The 20,505-nt window shown below is 38.3% G+C and overlaps 3 protein-coding genes across 8 annotated transcripts in view; all 3 read left to right on the top strand.

The window, feature by feature from the left end:
* Positions 1-32: 32 nt before the first annotated feature.
* On the top strand, positions 33-4,816 carry pex11g (peroxisomal biogenesis factor 11 gamma). 2 transcript variants are annotated; one of them, XM_034882294.1, is made up of 6 exons: positions 33-85; positions 194-275; positions 926-1,123; positions 2,251-2,429; positions 3,287-3,355; positions 3,461-4,816. In XM_034882294.1, the coding sequence occupies exons 2-6, from the start codon at positions 213-215 to the stop codon at positions 3,696-3,698; spliced, it is 747 nt and encodes a 248-aa protein (XP_034738185.1). In that variant the 5' UTR covers positions 33-85; positions 194-212; the 3' UTR covers positions 3,699-4,816. The 2 variants fall into 2 exon arrangements, with proteins under 2 accessions (XP_034738185.1, XP_034738186.1); XM_034882295.1 differs by lacking the exon at positions 33-85 and having other exon boundaries at positions 110-275.
* A 442-nt stretch (positions 4,817-5,258) lies between these two features.
* Positions 5,259-13,898, top strand: si:ch73-40i7.5 (amyloid-beta A4 precursor protein-binding family A member 3). The gene is made up of 11 exons (XM_034882290.1): positions 5,259-5,551; positions 6,385-7,384; positions 7,852-7,879; positions 7,992-8,137; positions 8,352-8,438; positions 9,512-9,700; positions 10,469-10,648; positions 11,489-11,701; positions 12,604-12,723; positions 12,879-13,019; positions 13,158-13,898. The coding sequence occupies exons 2-11, from the start codon at positions 6,398-6,400 to the stop codon at positions 13,227-13,229; spliced, it is 2,163 nt and encodes a 720-aa protein (XP_034738181.1). The 5' UTR covers positions 5,259-5,551; positions 6,385-6,397; the 3' UTR covers positions 13,230-13,898.
* A 497-nt stretch (positions 13,899-14,395) lies between these two features.
* zgc:172302 (phospholipid-transporting ATPase ABCA1) overlaps positions 14,396-20,505 on the top strand; it is a 29,588-nt gene continuing 23,478 nt past the window's right edge. For 3 of the 5 annotated variants that reach the window (XM_034882287.1, XM_034882284.1, XM_034882286.1), the window contains exons 1-5: positions 14,396-14,513; positions 16,085-16,183; positions 16,464-16,557; positions 17,339-17,480; positions 18,372-18,496. In XM_034882287.1, coding sequence (XP_034738178.1) covers positions 16,118-16,183; positions 16,464-16,557; positions 17,339-17,480; positions 18,372-18,496 — 427 coding nt within the window. In that variant the 5' untranslated portion in view covers positions 14,396-14,513; positions 16,085-16,117. Of the gene's footprint in view, positions 14,514-14,996; positions 15,108-16,084; positions 16,184-16,463; positions 16,558-17,338; positions 17,496-18,371; positions 18,497-20,505 lie in introns of those variants that run through there. The other 2 variants (XM_034882285.1, XM_034882288.1) reach the window with 2 other exon arrangements.

The raw sequence follows: 20,505 nt of genomic DNA, 5'->3' as shown, positions 1-20,505 counted from the left end.
CATTAGTGGAGATGTTTTGCAGGAGCTTCAAATGCCAAAGTTTATTTATTGGGCCGTGTTGTGAGAGAGTGTTTCAGCACACACAGACTGACAGACTGACAGACTGACTGACAGACAGACAGACAGACTGACAGACTGACTGACAGACAGACAGACAGACAGACAGACAGACAGACAGACAGACAGACTGAGTGACAGACAGACAAACAGACATGCAGCCGTCTGTGGAGTCTCTTGTCCAACTACTGGAGTCATACAGAGGAAGAGATAAAGTTGTAAGTAACTCAAATTACTAAGTTACTCACGTAGTCTAATTTTTAATTGATCAGTGGTGCACATAAACAGCAAACAGTTATCCTTATGGGGTAGTCCATTAGTTACATATTAGTTTGGTTTTATAGTCCATCCATTCCACCTGAGAGTGTGCACGTTTGACAGGAAAATAGAAGCCAGTAATAAAGGCATTGTCAGTGGTCGAAGAGGTAATAAAAGTTGTAATACTACAGTGTAAAAAATACTATGTAACAGTCCAGCATTCAAAATCTTACTTAAGTAAAGTAAAAGTACCTAAAAATTGTACTTAATTACAGTAGGCTACTTGAGTAAATGTACTTAGTTACATTCCACACCTGAGAAATGGTGATACATTATAAATCCTCAAGATAGGGCTTAGTAGAGAGGGGTACTTATTAAACCCAAACTGTTCTTATCTTATAACGGATCTATAAAGGATTAATAGCCATTCATAAATGGGGGCTTATTAGAAAGATATTGTAATTTTTCAAAGAACAAAAAAAAAAAAAAGCTTAAAAACAGCTTACACTACATCACTGCAAGTAAAGTCTTCTTTTTTTCATAAACACTCCAGTCTCTCAAAGGTACTTTGATTACTAGCATGTGTTTTCCTCCTCTGTTTCTCTTTCAGATCAGGATTGTCTGTTATGGCTCGCAGCTAGTTGGAGGAGTTCTTTCCCGGAAGGCAGAAACAGACGTTTCATCTCACCGGCTCGGGAAACGTCTGCTGCTGTTTTCTGCTCAGCTTAGCCACTGCCGGACAGTGCTGAGGCTGTTTGATGATCTGTCCATGCTGGCTTACTCCCACAGCTATGGGTTTGGAGGCCGGGTGAGCCACACGACAACAACCCTCTGCAACATCCTCTTTATCCATTCTGTCTTTTCAGTCTTCAGAATCCAGTCGGGCAGAGATGCATTAGTTTCCTTTCCATTAGATGGTTTATTTTGTCGGAAGAGTTAAAACATAATAAAAGTGTTCTCTCCTTATTCTATGCTAAATAGGCATCAGCTGGTGTATTGGATCGTACAATTTAATACCTCTTCATTTAAACAAAGATAAAAGTATTAGTTGGGATTATTGTGTAAGTGTTCAACAGCTACAGTTTCCATGAAGCTTTGACAGTGGTTGTGTTTGCTAAGACTCTGGATACACTGTTGATTCATTCAAAATAACAAAATTTAAATTCTTTAATCTTTGTCAAAATAAGATAAGACACCTTTATTGATCCCCAGTGGGAAAATGCAGTTGTTGCAGCAGTGCAAGGACTGAGATAAATACAGATAAAAATAGATAGAAAAGAAACAATAAAAAAAATAATAGGAGGTACATAAAATAAGAATAAACTATAAATACAAACTATACAAGAACATTTGAAGACAAAATTACATGATAGAGTAATAGTGGTGTGATTAATTGCAGCAGAATCAACAAGTCTCTGTTAACAGTGTACACCAGGCTAATATAGGTAATGATGCTTAGTGTTTGTTTCATAGAATAGAATAGAATGCGAGAGTATTAACATAACACAGTAAAATATAAGATAAGATAAACTTGTAGTAATCCCCAGAGGGAAATTCAGGTGTCATAGTTGCAACAGTAATGACAATAAAACACTGGAGCCGTATAGTTAAGAATTGAGAACTAAACCAACAAAAGAAAAAAAAAATTTTTAAATGCAGTATATATAACACATGTGATCAGAGAATCAGAAGGGTTTCAGCCCGACCACAGAGCTGGCCTTCCTTACCAGCTTGTTGAAAATGGCAAGGTGCTCAAATATTTGATTTGAGAACAATGTGGATAAAACAAATATAAATACAATGTTTTTAATGACATCAAATAGTTGCATTCTCTGTGAAAACAGTTCTTGAAACCAATAGGCTTACATGAAATACATATGCAGCTTTACCCTGTCAAGTGCAGCCTTAATGCATATGGCGTCCTGTCTTTGGAAGGAGGAGGATGTGGGCGTGCGCTGGATATCGGTGCTGACCAACGTGGCCGACCAGCTCTACTACCCCTGTGAACACATCGCGTGGGCTGCTGACGCTGAGCTGATCAAAGTGAAGTCTGATAAGTGGTGGCTGTTCGGCACGGTGCTGTGGGGAACCTCGCTGCTGCTGGGAATACTCAGGTCTGAAATCACCTGTCTACGAACATCAAATCTGACCTGAAACACTGACATTAAATGAATGGAGTGCCGAAATATAACAAATGTCGTTTTATGTGATGGTTCAAAAGTATTCAGAATTCACACTTTATTACCACAATGAATATAAAGGATAAGGCTGGCCAAATTCTATTTCTTTCCGATATCAACAATAAATTGATACTTAACAAGTGTTTTTTGCGTAGAAAAAACTTGATATACCTTACTCCTCTGCACCACAGAGACAGTTTTTTTTAGTCAAACCCACAAACGCCATCCTGCTGTTGTAAATTTACTAGAGCACCACATGTGTATTAATCCATGGCTAAAAATAGTTCTCAAAAAATACTATAGTATATAATTACTCCTTACATTTACACTACAGTGACCAGCTGTTTTAGAAAATTACTGAGCATTAACACACAAAAATATTACTAAAAAAACTCTATATGTGTGACGTGTTTGTGAAGCTCTTTAGCAGGAACTAATGGGCTTAGTTTGGAGTGCCAACATGAGGACAGATGAATCAGGAATACTGAAAGACATACTAACAAGTTGTTGGTTTTGGTCTATTCATGGGATTTAGTGACAGTATGAAAAATATAGCATAATGCCAGCCTTATCCTTCAAGTAAATTAAATATTTTGTAATCGTTTCTTCACCTATCAAAACGTGTATATGTTTTACCCATTTATTAAGCAAAATGCTGATCATGTTAACAGAATAATGTGGTAGATTGATTAGTGCTAAGTCACTTGCTTTACTTGCTGAACTTGGAGCAAAGGGCAATGACACATCGTCAGTCTGAGAGGAAGTGTGAGTGTGAGTCTTCATCTCTTTAGATCGCTCCGAGTTCTGCTGCTACTGAAGAAGAAACTCAAGGGATATGAGAGGGATGGAGCTGGCCACAGGTGTTTATACGGTTTTCTTTCTACAGTATTCACTCTCACACTGAGACATTGTTCTGTAATGTAAAAAACAAAGTCCTAATGATCTTGTGTGTTTTACTCCTGCAGTCGCTCTCAGCTCCGCAGACAGATGCGTGGGGAAGTTCTCTCCATCCTCAGCAGCATGGCTGATCTCAGTAATGCCATTCATTGGATGCCACCCGGCTTCCTGTGGGCGGGACGATTCCCCAACTGGTTGGTGGGGCTGATGGGTACCATCTCCTCTCTGATTGGTTTGATCCAGATGAACGGTGGGCAAAGCAACGAGACAGACAGTACATTGTCTTTACCTCACAGTGAGGAATAGATCAGGTGCTTAAAGTGCTAACTGACTGAATGATGTGTACTGGTGGAAAATGCTGACTGAAAGGTTGTTTAGCAGAGCTTGAATGTGATCAGATTTCTGTCCGACTGTCGGCGGAGATTAATTTCTATCTTGTACCGACTACACTGTCTAAAGAACATAAAACAAATCATCTGGACTTATAAATGGATGATAAGTGAATAATCTAAGTAGACCTGCAGCTACTGTAGTCATCCAAGTGCTTCATTAGATGTCATTGAAAGCCTCTTGAAAAAAGGGGAAAAAACATCTTCAATTACTATTTGGACATGCTAGTCTGTGATCAGACAGTTGGAGGCAAGACTTCATGAAGAGATGACTCAAATAAATCTTCCTTTTCTTAGCTATTATTTATCACCTACCCCAATCTCACCAATGTGAAATATAATTAGAATGTGTGTGTCATTACATGCAGATAAAAGTATTTACATGGAGTTTTAGCCCAATGGACTATAAAGGTTTTCAGAAATCAGTATTCACATACGGCATGACAATAAAGTCTTGATGACATAGTTAATTGGAAACAGCTTCTCGGGTGGAATCAACGTTGTTTTTGGCACATAATACCTCCGACTTATGGTACAGGGAAGATCAATAGTTGTGTAAATTAAAGCTGTGGTGTGATTTTATGAGCGATACAATGACAGTGGTAAATTGTTGCCTTATATATACTTTCCATACACCTAATTTTCAATCTTGCACTTCTTTTTAATGTGCAGTGATCGAAAAACTAAATTAAACTTTGCACATTTTTTTATTTTTACTGAAATCACCCAAGTAAAAAAATATATTTGTTTCACATAGTCCTATTGTTCAAAGGTCAACTTAATGGATGTAATGTTGTCAAACTACACTACAACAACTGGTTTCACAAATAAGTTCCTCAGGGGTTAAAATTAAAAAAAAGATTTGCATTAAAGAATCAGTAGAACAACCCCCAGACAACACTGATGAAGTTGTACATGAACACAGTATGTGTCACTGGTCAAATGGGACAGCTGCTTAATTTAATTATATGTAAAGTTATTTTAGATGATGTGAACTAATTTACTTTTTAAATAAATGGAATTTTCTTTTCTCTGTTGGATCGTTTTTTCGGTGTTTGATATAGCAGGTCTGAAAGCCTTGTCATGACGTGGGCAACTGTTGGCTTCAAAGGCTGACAGATGGAGCGGTATTAAAAGAAAAAACTCTTTCTAATGCCCTTTTCTACAACGCAAATAATCAACCTCATGTCAACTGACGTTACCAGATACCCACTTTCAGTCTGCAAAATTAGAGCTTATCACCTGTTATTTTCATCTTCATAAATTATCATAACAGTTGTTGGAGAGCTACATTTAATTAAACATCGAGTGGTTAAACTAAAAATAAAATAATTTTGTATGTAAGAAGAAATACAAGATTTGTTTGTAACCCGTGCTGTAAGTAGAGAGTCGAGTTAAAATGTGTGTTGTGTGTGTACAGAATAGGAGGAAGAAAACAAGATGAAACCGGGGAAGTTACAAGATGAAACGGGGAAGCTACAACAGAACGTGAACGCAGCACAGCAAATGAGAGCGTGAATAAATAAAGGCTGTCGACTCGACAACAGCAATGTTGAGAAAACTCTGTTTTATACCGTGACTTTTTATTTTACTCTTGGATTATGGGAAATGATTATATGTTATGGTGCTGCGGTTGTTACTATGACGCATAAAACAAAGCCAAAGTTTTGTAAAAGACTAAAATCTCAAACCACGTCAACTCATCTGTCGTGGCAGCCAGAGGAGTCTCTGTGTGGGCACAAAGACTACGAGAAAGACCTAAAATATCAGGTGAGCGCTGCTTTTTTTGCTGCTCAAACCCTATTGTTTCACAAAAAATTACTCATTTTCCAAATGAGCACCTCTTGGGGCGCTAGGTTTGTAATTAGTTTACTAATTAGCTAGCATTTAGCTAACTTTGGAAATAGCCAAATGTAGCTGTAACGTTTTTGACTGTCGATGTAAAAATGTTAATGCTATTCAGGATTATGTTGTTTATTTAGGTCAGATATTTTAGTTTTCTAAAATTCTGTCTTGGAGCTATGAGCCAATTTCCATTGACATTTTGTCTTTACAAAGTTTGACTGTCATTTTCAAAGCACGTATTAATTTAATAAACTGAATGACGTCAAATATTGTGTTGCCTTGTGGATCTACTATTTCTAATTTACTAGAACACCTTTCTGATTTTTAAATTGATTGTTGTTTGAAGACACCAGCTAACTTTACATTTAGCGATTGAGAATACTTAATAAAATATTACAGATTTTTTGAATCACCGCTCGCTCGGTACCACCTTGTTTTCCAGGCAATTTAGGGTGCAATAATGTACAACTATGTAATTGACACTGGATTACTTGTGTTTAAAGTGTTCTCGGGGTCTATCTTGTGGTTACACATATTGTGCATGTTGTCCTTGAACTTTGAGCTTTAGGCTGTTTTATCTGTCTTGATGGTCATGCTGATGTGTACTTCAGATATGTGAGACAACCTTTTGTTTCTCTGGCAGTTCGGTTGTTAGTGCTGCAGCTCTTATTTACATCAGTTACTGTTGTACTGTTCATGTAGTTGGGAAACCACATTGACCCAATTACCCATGACTACATTAAACTTTCCTCTGACAGGCTTTCTTTCAAAATGGACTCAGACGTCGGCACCACTGATCGGCCGGACTCTTTGTGTTCTGCCACTGTCCCTTTTGATGAAGACTCAGAAGTTGAGATCAGGAGACAGACTGCTGTGACGGGTTCAGAGTTGGAGGACTCCTGCAACCTGATCGAGCCTCCTCCATTAGACTGGAGGTCGGACTCCTCCAGCGAGGCGGGCTCAGCAGAGGAGCTGGATGACCCCAGCTTTCCTCTCTCTGTTGACAATCTGGACATGGCCAGTCCGGGTGAGACAGTATTACCACATTTGGGCGTGAGTGACATTGTGGCTCCAGTCGATGTGAACCTGCAGGGGCTTGTGGGTAATATTGGTGAACCAGTCCAGGATATTGAGGTGGAATTGGAAGAAGAGGATGAAGCAGTTGAGGAAGAGGTGAGAGTTGAGGATTTGGACGATCTTAGGTCATACCAGGAGGAGGTCACCTTAAGTGACAAGGCGAATAGGGTCAGTGAAGAGGAGGTTGCTAACAAGAGATCAGGTGATGAAGACCACAGCCGCATCCACACCCTGCTCAGCCAGCTCCAGCTGATGGGGGATGAGCCTCATTCCAGCCGCCGGACACCACCTCCCCTCGCCCAACACCAGTACTCCAGCACGTGTGACTTGGAAGGATGTTCTCCCTCCCTAATAACAGACAACAGCACTGAAACCACTGGGCTGCTGTTCTCTGAAAGCCACCAAAGAGACCTGCTGGGGCTGCTGAAGTTCACAGAGATCAGCGCTACACCCATTGCCACCTCGCTGCCCCCCAGAGGAGATGTGGATGCTGTAGTGTCAGTTTCCTACAGCCAAGAGGACGCTCAAAGGTTCTGGGGGCATTATGGCAATGGTCAACAGCAGCGGCACAGGGAGGACTCCATCGCCTCCCTGCCTGATGATGAGTATCCTGAGCCAGTGTGGATGAAGCTGGGCGAGCAGCCTCCAGAGGAAGAGGAGGCTGCTGCAGAGAGTGAGCAGGTAGGTTGAGGTACTTTTATCAGTACAAAGATTTGTGTCAACTTAACACCACAAAAATGTAAAAACAAACTAGATGATCTGTATTTGTTCATCATCAAGTTTAATTAAAGATAACATTTCATTGTCATTTGTAATTTTTGTCAGGACTGAAATTGCCTTTTTGTTCAATCGATTTATCAGTCTACAAAATGTGAAAATGATTGCATCCTAATTAATGGAGGATAACCATCACAAGTTAACTAGAAATCAAAGTTTTGTCTCAGTCCACTAAGCAGCCAAAACAAGGTATTTTTCAATAAAACAGAGAAAAGCGAGAAGACTTCAGTGTTTGTGATGCTGTATCCACAAAATGTTGGGCCTTTTTAACTTTCCAAAGTAACTAAAAGGATCAACGATAATGATAATTATTATCTTTTTCATTTTCTCTTTAACTGGATTTCTTGGTTGTCTTGTTGCTGTCATTGCAGAGTGCTGATCATCCTTCATATAAAGACGGTGAGTCACTCCAGCTCACTTCTTAGGTCTTCTAAAAAAGCTGGATTTTTTTTCTTTGTCAAATGTTACAAAAAAATAAATGAGGCCAGTTCTTTGTGTTTTACTCTTTTAGTGCCGGGTCCGTGTGACCCTGAAGACTTGTTGGATGGAGTGATATTTGGTGCCAAGTACCTGGGCTCCACTCAGATCAAATCAGAGAAGAACCCGTCTACAAACGCCCGTATGAGACAGGCTCAGGAGGCTGTGGACCGCATTAAGGTGAACTCAAATAAGATATGCTCATAGTTGACACTGAACACAGCAGTTGTTGTTGTTGTTGTTGTTGTGTGGTATCGTCATAGTAAGAATTCTGTCATACTAAAAACACAAGTTTGGAAATTCTTCTATCATGGCATAAGCTTCTTTTCTTTCTTTTTTTATGTTCTCATCAGGTTAGGAATGTACATGCTATTAATGACTGTGTTTGTTTCAGGCTCCAGAGGGAGAGTCCCAGCCAATGACCGAGGTGGATCTGTTTATCTCAACCCAGCGAATCAAAGTTCTCACTGCAGACACACAGGTTTGTTTTTTAAAACTGCTTAGAAAAAGTTGTGTAAAATTTGCCTCAAAGTTTTTAATTTATTTTTCTTTTGTTCCAGTTTTTTTTAACCACATTTATTTCTGCATCATCATTTCCTTGTAGCACATGACATTTTGCTCTCAACTAATACTTGTTTTCAGTATCATTAGTAGTGTCACCGCTACCACTTTAAATTTGTTGTTCTTCAGGCTCTTGAGCCAATAAATGCTGATGGTGGATATTAGTGGTATCTCAATAGTATTCAGGTGTAGGATAGTGTGAACAGTTGGACAGGTTTTGCAATCAAGATCTTCAATTGTCAAATAAAAGTTTTAACTGCATCTTATTTAATCTAAAGTTACATGGGGGTTGGTTCATCAACAAAGTGTTGTGAGGAAACTCTTTGAATTGAATGGTGACACAACATGAGAGCTGTGCAGCGATGTTTCAGTTATAGTAGATTTCATTTTCTTCTACAATGTTGAATTGTCAGGAGAGTCAAAGTGGGTCATCCACTGTCAGATCCCTATTTGCATGGCTGGTTGCTCCTCATTGCACCATGCTTATGGATATAAAAATAATCCCAGTTTTGGTGATTTTTCAAAAATTTTCAGTTGATAATTATAAACAACATTCGTGGCAATTTAAGCCATAAAGTTTTGATTTGTGAGCATTAATATGTATTTTTTGAAATTCCCTTGTTGTTGCAGCAAAGAACACTTCAACATCTCATATTTAGTAGATTTATGAGATATAAATCTACAGCAACATTTCAAATTCCCTTTTTTCAAAGTCAATATTTGTCTTCTGCATTTGATTTTTTTCATGGATGTTGTGCTTTGTGGCAGCTTTTTTTGGAAATGAAAGTGTTCTTGAATTTCTCATCAAATTTGCCTTAAAGTAGAGTACCAGGCAATACAAACTTAACTGACAAAAAATAAAGGTGGGGCAGTCTTCTATGTAATGTAATACCTATCTCAAGCTAGTTTCAAGTCTGCATGTGTAAACCAGGCCTTCCTGTCTTTTTTCTGTTACTAATATTAATAACACCCTCATGTCTCATTTCCACTCAGGAAGCCATGATGGATCATGCTCTACAGATGATCTCTTACATTGCAGACATTGGCAGCATTGTCGTCCTGATGGCACGAAGGAAACGTAAATGTCAGAATGGGGAGCCGGCCTCTAACTCTTCCTCTTCCTCCTCATCCGGGCCTCAGAAGAAGTGCATAATGATCTGCCACGTCTTCTCCTCTGACGATGTGAGTTAATTAAAGGGTCCTGAACTTTCTTTTTTATAAAACAGGAAACCTGTTTTATAAAATAGTATAAAGTAGTGTTTCCTGCTCTGCTTTTATGATCTTCATTTTGGCCACAACTTCAGCGTTTCAATCTGTTTTAGCTGGAAAACGCACACACGGGCTGACATGTCAAGACATTATTAAGGTGTCTTTTGCTCCCCTTAATGTTGCGTCTCAGATCAAATGGGATGTTTTCCACAAACGGACAAAAGTTTCAGCTTGGCCTGGTTTCCTTCCCCCAGACAGTCAGAGAGTTCTTCTGAATTTAAAAAGGGTCTGGCTGTCGTCCCAGTTTCCCACTGTTGGCAAGACTGAATAGGGGGAGGAAGGGTTTCTTTTTAGAAACTAATTAGCTGTGGATACTAAAGGCCGTGGGGCCAGTTTATCTACTGCTAGCTCTCCCAACTTAACTCTTTTTATATGAACAGTTTTAAAATGAGATTTACCATGGATGAGGGGCCATGAACAAGTGAATGTAACAAATAACCGATGAAACACTAAAGACATAGGTCCCCTTTTATAGGAAAGTAGGGGACCTTTTTAGACTAAGTGCTCTTTTTTTCTAATTTTAGTTTCAGTGTGTGACATAAGTGTTGGGTACACTGTTTAGTGTTTTGCAAATGAGCTAATTTGCTTTTATTTGTTTATGTGAAAATGGAGGGCAAAACAGTGAAGGAAGAATGTTTATTTTACAAATGGAAACCTGAGTCAGTTTTCTCTCTCCTCCAGGCCCAGGTCATAGCCCAGGCTATCGGTCAGGCGTTCGGAGTGGCGTACCAGCAGTTTCTTCAGGCCAGCGGCATCAAGGCCAGTGATCTGAGGCCTGGCGAGTACAGCGACTACCTGGAAAGTCAGGAGCTCTACAACGGAGACCTGGCCCACTTCTCTGACTCTCAGAACATTCGAGACGTAAGCAGAATGATTGTGGCTACATGTCTTATCACAAACAAGGGGCCATTAATAGATGTCATTAAGATATAATTTGATGTTATCGAAAATGCTTAAAATACATTAACAAAATATATCTGCGGCTGCTGTGGTGAACTTGGTTTTATGTATTTTAATGTATTTCAGTGGTGGCACTGACAACTTTCTATCTATCTATACTGTACATACAGTACTGTGCAAAAAGCCTTATAAATAATGATTGTTTATTTTTATAAATTTACGCAACAAAAAAAAATGCAAAGTGAGCAAAATTAAGAAAAATCTAAATCACATCAATATTTGGTGTTACTACCCTTCTCCGTCTACTGTACTGGCTTTTTGCCGGCAACTCTCCAATAAAGACCACTTCCGGCCAGACTTCTCCCAACAGTAGCTGGGTGTACCTAGGTCCCACTGGTTTCTACCAGTTCTGAGCTGATGTCACTGCTGGACATCATCCCATTTTGAAGGGAATAAGCTTGATGTGTTTTTCATCCGCTGCACTAAGTTTCCTTGGCCGACCACTGCAATCCTCTATGTTGCCCTTACTTTTTGCAAGTGTGCCTATAAGAATTGATGCTGGTTTGAAGGCAAAGGGTAGTAACACCAAATACTGATGTGATTTAGATTTTGTTCTTTTGTTTGCTCACTTTGCATTTTGTAAATTGATTAAAAAAAAAACAATCATTATTCATATATTAAAGCGTTCTTAGTTAACAGCGTTTTCACACCTGCCTAAGACTTTTGCACAGTACTGAATATACAGGTAATGATTGGTTAACCAAATGAAAACATTTGCATTGCTGTGTGTCTACGGTTTAGGTTGCCATCACCAAGGCTGCTGGAGAGATCTTGGGTCTGGCGGTGGTGGAGTCAGGCTGGGGCTCTATCCTGCCCACTGTGGTGGTGGCCAACCTGCTCCACGGAGGACCTGCGGAGCGCTGCGGCGAGCTCAGCATCGGCGACCGCATCATGTCTGTCAATAGCACCAGCCTGGTGGGTCTGCCCATCACCACCTGCCAGAACATCATCAGGGTAAGAAGGGCAAACTTAACCTATACCAACACTAACAAAAGTGTTGTGGTATCATCCTGGAATGGCAGCATTGATGGCTTTTCAGGTAAAATGTAAGCACTGTACATGCAAGTGCCTTCTTCACAGCAAATGTACTGTCCTTAGGGTACACTAGATGGCACTGTGTGTCAATGCAGTCAGTGTGAGTGTGGCTACGCTGTTAGTAATAGTAATAATAGTGATTCAGATATCAATTAGGTTTTAAAGGGCCAATATTAGTATTCATCCCGTTGTGTAAAGCCAATATGTTTGTGCTGAGATTCAATATTTGATGATTTTTTCAAAGATAGAGCACAACCTTTGAAACATTGATGGACACAATATCATGATCACCTGTATAATGCTATCAACAGCCCTGCACTGAATTGTATTACAGTGAAATGTATAATATTCTGACAGTCATTTTGCATGGTAATTTGTGAGGTCATACTTAAGCAGTATAGTGTAATAAGTTAAAAGCATTGTATTGCATTAGTGTATGTGTAAGATTTCACACGCAGAGGGTAGTGACCAAGTCTGAATGGCAACCAAACAACAGTCAGCGTTTTCCATCATAGCAAAAAACATCAAAACAATGTTTAAAAAATGTAAGGGACTGTTTAAATACTAAAAAGAAGTGATACATGTTTGCAGACCTTTTGAGGTATTAATGGGGATAAACTGGGATAAAGACTTACTATAACTAACGGAAAACACATAATGTATAAAGAAGTTTGCAACAAAAAAAATGAACTTCCAATTTACCTATGGTCAGACAGATCAGTGAGAAAGAGCAAGAGTCAAAGCCACTGAAAACTGACAACACATTGTAAAAATGCTGCTGTAACGTAAGTGCTCTAATTCACATTTTGTTTCTATCTTAGGACTTAAAAAGCCAAAAGTATGTGAAGCTTAGCATTGTCCACTGTCCCCCTGTCACTATGGCAATTATCAGGAGGCCAGATACCAAGTTTCAGCTGGGCTTCAGTGTGGAGGACGGCATTGTAAGTCAATATACATATTTTCTGTTTTGTCACTCTTTAACTTAAGTCCGGTTGGAACTCAAGTTTGTCTCACACTCGCAGTTAGTTGTTCTATTTTCCTCTTTTCTTTGACAAAATTATCTTATGTAAAAGTTGCCTCTTTCTTTCTGTTGCAGATCTGCAGTCTGATGCGGGGCGGTATAGCAGAGAGAGGAGGCATTCGTGTTGGGCACCGCATCATTGAAATCAATGGGCAGAGTGTCGTCGCCACACCGCACGAAAAGATCATCCAAATCCTGACCAATGCTGTCGGAGAGGTGAGAAGGGATGAATTCACAATATGGTTTTATTTCATCATAAACACAGTCATAGGTATTCCACTCAAAGTTAGCTGTTTTTTTAATTACATATTCACGCAGTTTGATTAAAAGTTTGATTTTTCTCCCTCTTGGCAGATTCACTTGAAGACCATGCCAGCCTCAACGTATCGACTCTTAACAGGACAAGAGCAGCCAGTGTTTCTTTGAACACTTTCTCCTGCATCAAGGACAAAAAAATCTGCACAGTGTTAAAGTAACATTAACTTTCACCAAACTAAGAAAGTATTATGCAATTGATCATACAGCCTGTCATTCGCTGTTGTCAAAACACTGAATACAACAAAAACGTTTAGCCATTTATTTTTAAGATGTAAAGTACTTTGTAATACTGTGTGAAAGCATATTTTAAAGTGACAGGGATAGATGGTAGCTCTCCACTTATATTTATTGGATATTTTATCATGCAGGCAGTAACTAAGATTCAATAATTAATATACGGAATATATTTTGATTTCACTAACTTTTACATTGTGGTGAATGGTGTTGAGTTTACTGTACTCTAGAGTTTTTGGTCTTCCAGCCTGGTTGCCATGTGTGCCTGAGCTGAACGTGCTTGCAGGGGAAACCTTATTGAATCGGGACTGTATTAGTCTGTGTATTGCAATGTAATGTACTCCCAGTCCCTCGCATGCACATGCATATCATCAAGTGTCTGTCAACGCTTCAGAGCGCTCTAGTTCATTCAAACAATGCTTCCTTGACTGCCTGACAGGAAGCAGATATCATGCACAATAAAAGGTAACTGCCTTATTTCATAGAGATGCTTATTTTTTTAAGAATTGTCTGTTTTGGATGTTCATTAAAATGATGTCTAAGTTATCTTCTTGATATTTATTGAGCGTCAATGGTCGCTGAATAAGATGTTGCTTTTATATTTTAAAAAAATAACATGCCTAAGTACATCCGAGTTAGTTCTACATATATTTAAATTTTAAAAGCTCTTAAAATTAATTGTTTTTGCATTTCATCTAATTGAAAGATCATGTCAGAAATGTCAAATTGATAATAGCACAGTTCTTATGTAATAATTTTAAATTTCATGCCATTAATTTATATTCCTACTGCTATTTTAATTAGTTGCAAGTATACAATGTTCTCATATGCTGCTTGTGCTAAGATAGTACTATTTAATTATATAAATATTATTCGAAAATTGTTATCCAAGCTCTGAGCGTGCACAAAATAACAGCTCTGTCAATGCTTGGCCAATCAATTTACTTCATTTACCAAAACATAGACAAAAGCCAATCAGATTTATTACCGGCTTCTTTGACCCCACCCCTGGGGCGTAAGTTGGCCAATCAGCGTCGCCTTTGGGCGGGACTTTCTTCAGCTAACACCTGCTTTACAAACAGTAGGGAAATGGTCAAAGACAAGCTACCCACCGCTGTTGTGTCCGAAAGGAGATTGTATCACCTATTTTACAGAAAGGTAATCATCAACAACAGTTTAACGACTTTTGGGAGCTCATTACATTACAGCTACTGTTTTCGAAAAGGTCATTTTTAACCATCACTGTGTAACATGGTAGGAAGCTATTTCCGAATGTAACCTTAGCTTAGAGTTTCCGTTCTTCCTTTTCAGCTTACTGTTAGCTAGGTTAATTACCGGTATGTTATAGCTATATCTACTAGTTATGGATAAGTAAACTAGTAATCGTATTAGCTTATAGTATAAATTAAATTATGTTTTACTTTACTTTATGTCTAAATATATATCCCAAATGAAATGTCTATAGCGTTAGTTTGTAACGTTTACGGTAGTTAAATTCATGTTATATTATGACCTGAGGGTTTTAGGGTGTAACGGACATTACATTAGCTTGCTTCATTTAATGGCAACTATGTAAAATAACTTGTTTGACTTTGAAGTTACACATTGTCTTTTGTATGCAAAAGAAGGGAGCCTGGCTATTGAATTCTAACCTGGCACACATCACACACAGCATAAACACGAAGAAGAGACATCAATTTGGATTCACATTCGCATTCACACGGCAAAAGTCCATGTATCTGAGTGAAACAGGTAAGCTGTTAGGATCAGGAGGATTTTGAGATAAAGCAGGGGATTGTCCATGTTGAGCAGATCACAGCAGGCACATAAGACAACCTTCACCCACAATACATATAAAGCAGCCTGTTGGTTTTAACTTTTTACCCATGTTTGCTTTTTGCTTGTAATTGTTCTTAATTTCTAAAATAAAAATAAAAAATGTGATCACAAAAAATATTTTACAAACATCTTTGAGAGAGTGAAATTTAAAAGTTTAAATAAAAAAATGTTTTTGGATGAGGATTAGGAGTTATCTCTGCAGGCAAAAGGTCAGTTTGTCACTACAGTCCTCATTAACGATGTGCTTATTCTCAGTCAACATCAGCAGTCAAATTACATTTAAAAAAACAGCACAAAAGGATTCAGTAAGTATTTTATAAACACGTATTCCCTCACTTTAAATGTAAAAGGAAAACGTGCCTGAAGGATAGCAGTTTGAAGGACTCCAGATACATGGGTATTGGTCTGTGAATAATTACACAAACAAATTGGGAGAAAAAAACAACTAACCATACAGAATATGGACTAAAAGTAAAATTGCGATATTTTATCTTTTTCACGCTCTAGTCAGCTACTGTCCAAAATGACTGATTTATGGATTCAGTGTGCCATTCTCTGTATGTTACAAACATTTTACTCTTGCTACCATGGGAGCTGCCCCGTACAATTCATTCATTTGGCAAGTATTTTTGTTCAACAACTCTAGAGCCTGTATATATTTGTGTATTAGAAACTGATCCATTGCTGAACCTTTATTTTTTATCATTTGTTGTTGAACCTTTTTCCTCAATTGTATAGGTGGCATTAGAGAGAGACAGGACAAGACAGGAAACAGCTAGACACAGAGGACGATGAAATGTGATAAATGTCCCCAGCTGTAATTAAAGAGAGGACAACTACGGCTGCCTGCTGAAACTCTCTTTTTTCTCACCACATTTTGTGTTTTCCAGCTTTGCATCATGGTCAGGTAGCTGTTGAGAGCGATGGGTTTTTTTCGACAGCTTGCCCTCCTGCTCTGGAAGAACATCACATACCGCAGAAGGAACAAGGTGGCCACATTTTCACTTCACAGAAAGGAATAGAATAATTTGGTTATTTAGTTTGTTTATTAAGTAAAGATACATTTTATATGAAACACAGCTTGGATATTAATAAAGCACTAATTAACTATAACAACTTCTGAAGTTCCATATAAAAAATTGACTATCTGTGTCAGTTACAGTGTAGGCCGCACCAGGGGACGGGGTTGGGGGCTAGTCCTGTTGGTCTCTGATGGAGATCAGTAAAGCTCATTGATTATTTATAACAGCTCCCATGTTTTCCTCTTAGATCCAGCTGATTATCGAGCTCCTCTGGCCGCTCTTCCTCTTCGTCATCCTCATCTCAGTTCGTCATTCACACCCTCCCTACAAACAGAGCCAATGTGAGTGATATGGATGTCTTTTCAAACACCACACACTTGTAGATCTGAACATGGCTTAATGCCAACCAGCTAAAGAGGATTAAGTCACTGAGAGTGGTTCTTGTAAAACGCACACACATTTGTTTTGTGTTCTTGACCTTCTCTGAGAAGTCCGCCATTAGCTTAAGGTGGTTTAACGTGGCACGGCAACTCTTCATTACATGACACAATACAGGCCAGTCGATTTAGGCCTTGCATTAGGAATTACCCTTGTAAGCTCTGGGTAAGTACATTTTTAGAGAAAAAGTAAAATTTCCAGAAACAAACACTTAACAGAACCTTGCAGATTACCAATTTAAATTTAAATGTTTAAAAGTAATTGGAATTAATCACTCAGAACAGTTTTGTACTACCTGGTGCAACATACAGAACATTTTGCTTGTGAGCATTAACAATATTTAACCCTTGGATGTTATCTGCTCATACGTATTTTCCTAGACATTTACATGGAAGAAAGCGAGAAAACGCTTCTTCCGTTTTCTTAAGATCAGTATTGCAGGTTAAATCAGCTGACATCAGGTTGAGGAAGATAACATTATAGTTAGATATCAGTTGTACAAAAAAGAACAGTATTTGTTCACATAACAGCATTTTGGATTATGTTAGGATTATTATTCAGTCCGCTGCCTGTAGATTGGGTTTCAGGTTACTACCACACTATTTTCATTGTTTCAAATCATGGGTTGATCTCCTGATACTGACCTGTTTCTTGTTTTCTTTTGTTTTTTTCTTTTGCTTGTAGGTCACTTTCCAAACAAAGCCTTGCCATCAGCAGGCACCTTGCCCTGGATTCAGGGCATTATCTGCAACATCAACAACCCCTGCTTCCACAGCCCAACACCAGGGGAGGCACAGGGCCAATTTGGCAACTTTGACAACTCCATGTAGGTAAAGTGGAGGTAAAAACATGGACAGCTGTCTGGAGTGGTGGAGTTTACAAGTGGATCATTGTAGTATAAAGTAGGCAAAAAGATAAACAGACAAACTAGTCAGTCCAAATTTATGTTATGAATTAAAACATTTTTATAAATGTTTCAGCCTGTTGTAATTGACTTTGAATTCTGATCTAGAAAGCTGTAGACCAGACTGCAATGCTGCTTTATAAATGTTACTGTAGACTAGGGTTCATCCGCTATTAAAGATCCACTCCAGTGTTCTTAAACTACAGTATTGTCTACTAACTAACAGTTGAGATTTATAAAAGTTATACATTGTCTTTGAAAAAGATGATATTTTTTTATGTAGGAAGTCACTAACCGGAAAGACCATACTCGTGTTCTAGCATGGTTTAGCTTATTAGCAACAGTTTGTGTACTTTGCATGACTTTGCATTTGCACCTGAGTAGTTGGACATGTTGAGAAGTACACATACTGATATTTATTTCTTATAAAGACTTAGATCAGAGGATCCATACCACTGTCCCAGTCTGTACGCTAAATATGAATCTGCTTTGCACTAAGACAGGAAACGAGTGGAAACAAAATGTGCCTACCATCACCTTTAAAGTTCACTTACAAACATGTCAGATCTCTGATTAATCTGCACAAAACAATCAAAAGAGTTGATATTATCCAAGAAATGACTACAATTCTTCAGTTATCCGAAGTTAAATTCTGGGTCGGCTATGCACTTCATTGAACACAGTTGATAGTGTTTGCTGATGTGAAGTTGTTTTTTACCGGTAAACTAACGAGTCCGTTATGCCGTAGTTAAATGTAACCTAATTGCATGTGTTGTCCCAGTAAAAACTTCTTTTGTTGTCTTTCTCTTCAAGACTGTCTCGGCTCTTCGTGGACGCACAGACTGTTCTGTCCTACAGTGGAAACCGGAGATTCTCTGGCGTTCAGGACCTAATGGAGAGTGTCCGAAGGCTGGGAGAGAGACCTGGAGCCTGGCCAAGTACACCACAGCTTATTTGAATGTCTTCTACCACTGACCTGAAGGGATACCTTGACAAACCTTGACATTGTGATACTTTCTGTGTTATTATTTCTCATTGCAAACCCTTGGTGGGCACTAGCCAAGAAGGTAATTAGATGTCATAATACTATCAGTAATGAGGGAGTTGATTAATTTGGCTGGTAAAACACACACAAAGTGGACACAAGAACATGTACATAATGTCAAGGTATCTTTAAGGTTGTTTTTTAAGAATCTGAATGAATTATGTAAATGGAGAAACCCAATAGAGCTTTGGCTTCTGTCACTGAAGTTGTAGTGTGGTTTAAACAAGGTCTTTGTGGAAATCAGTAAATACAAGAGAAGAAAGTCTTAACTTTAAATTACAGTATGTCGGAGCACACATGAAAAACATTGCTACGTAAATGTTGATTTTTCAATAACTTATACAACTTCTTTACTTACTATTAAACAACAAACAGGCATTTAAAGAAAGAAATGTCATTTATAGCAGGATTAAGTCTCTGCAAGCCATCAAATACAATAAAAGCATTGAATTTATTCAGATTTTTATTCTGAGCCAGCTCTGTTCTCAGACTTATCTGGGCAAGATTGAGAGCAGCAGTGAGTTGCTGATCTGTATGAATGGCTTGAAAGAGGTGTCGAGTGACTATATGAATGTGGCCATTTACTGCTGTTGTGAAGTAGCACAGAGTGGCTGTTTTGCCTCTTTTTGCTCTGGGTAGATTAAATTACATTACTACCCCAGACAAACAATTGGATCAATGAAAGCAGGTTCTTCGGTGGAGTTTTTTTCTGTAATGAATCCCACATTACCGTCTTACTTAACATCTGCTGACCCCCGCAGTCCTCGGCAACCGATACTGTAAAAAAAATTATAAAGCAGCTTTCTTTTAACCTCAAATTACTTTTGTCTTTATGTAAAGATTTCCCTGGGGTTACAGCTTTAGGAGACAGAAATATTTGAAATGGCAAAATTGAACTCAAAGTGAAAAAGTGTCACTTGCCTGGTTGACCTTCCAAGATCAGTCCAGCCATACAAGCCAGCACTTTAGGCGAATTGTTGAGCTAGTCTTCCGGATGAAAGTCACAGTCATGAGTGATGAAAAATGCTGATGTCAAATAAGTAAATTTCAATATTTTTGTCTCCAAAGCTGAGTAAGTAAGTAAGTAAAGTTTATTTGCATAGCATCTTTCACAGATAAAAATCACAAAGAGCTTCTCAATAAAATGTAACACAATAAAACCAATTAATATTCAAGAACATTTAAATATAAATAGAAAACGTAACAAACAACCATAAAAAGGATTTGACAGAGTTCACACAACGTGGAGAGGGAGGCAAGACATTCCACAGCCTAGGAGCTACTACTGCTTGGATTAATTGATCCCCTCTAGTTTTAAACTGAGTGTGGGGAACCAGTAATAGCCTCTGACCTAATGACCTCAGACTACTAGCGGAATTATGAAGCTGTACAGAAGACAGATACAGCTTACAGTTCAATTTAAATGTTGAATTATAGCACATAATGGCACTGAAAATCTTTTACAAATTATGTTTTGGTACTTGCCTAATGCCTGATAAATAGAAATGGAAAAATAGAAATAAAAATGATAAATAGAAATGTCATTGTACAGAATACAATGAAATTAGAGCTGCTCCTGATCATTGCAAGGAAAAATATTACAGATATAAATAAAAACTTAAGCAAACAAGCATCTGCTGACCACACAAGTTCAGACATAATAAGTAAGATATATAAATCCAATGTAATCTTACTTATTAAAGCAGACTAAAGTTAGACAGCTACAGCTACAATAACCAGAATGACTAAGAATATAAGTATTGGATGCCAAGTATTATCTGGAAAAACAACAAATATGCAATAATCTTACAGAACATGAGCTAACCTGCAAACAGCTTTTGCTTTGAATGATCTGTTCACAATATAAGTGGTTATTTTAGAGTGGTCTTTTTTTAATACAGT

The sequence above is a fragment of the Etheostoma cragini genome, chromosome 9 (genome assembly GCF_013103735.1).
Source record: "Etheostoma cragini isolate CJK2018 chromosome 9, CSU_Ecrag_1.0, whole genome shotgun sequence".
Classification (NCBI taxonomy): domain Eukaryota; kingdom Metazoa; phylum Chordata; class Actinopteri; order Perciformes; family Percidae; genus Etheostoma; species Etheostoma cragini.
Note: the sequence above shows the minus strand (reverse complement) of the source record. Positions and strands in the feature narration are given on the sequence as shown.

Coding starts and splice junctions, on each gene's coding strand:
- pex11g (XM_034882294.1), top strand. CDS start 213: ATGCAGCCGTCTGTGGAGTCTCTTGTCCAACTACTGGAGTCATACAGA. Junction 1,124..2,250: donor GCTATGGGTTTGGAGGCCGG/GTGAGCCACACG, acceptor TGTCTTTGGAAG/GAGGAGGATGTGGGCGTGCG. Junction 3,356..3,460: donor AGGGATGGAGCTGGCCACAG/GTGTTTATACGG, acceptor TTACTCCTGCAG/TCGCTCTCAGCTCCGCAGAC.
- si:ch73-40i7.5 (XM_034882290.1), top strand. CDS start 6,398: ATGGACTCAGACGTCGGCACCACTGATCGGCCGGACTCTTTGTGTTCT. Junction 8,138..8,351: donor AGGCTGTGGACCGCATTAAG/GTGAACTCAAAT, acceptor TGTTTGTTTCAG/GCTCCAGAGGGAGAGTCCCA. Junction 12,724..12,878: donor TCAGTGTGGAGGACGGCATT/GTAAGTCAATAT, acceptor TTTCTGTTGCAG/ATCTGCAGTCTGATGCGGGG.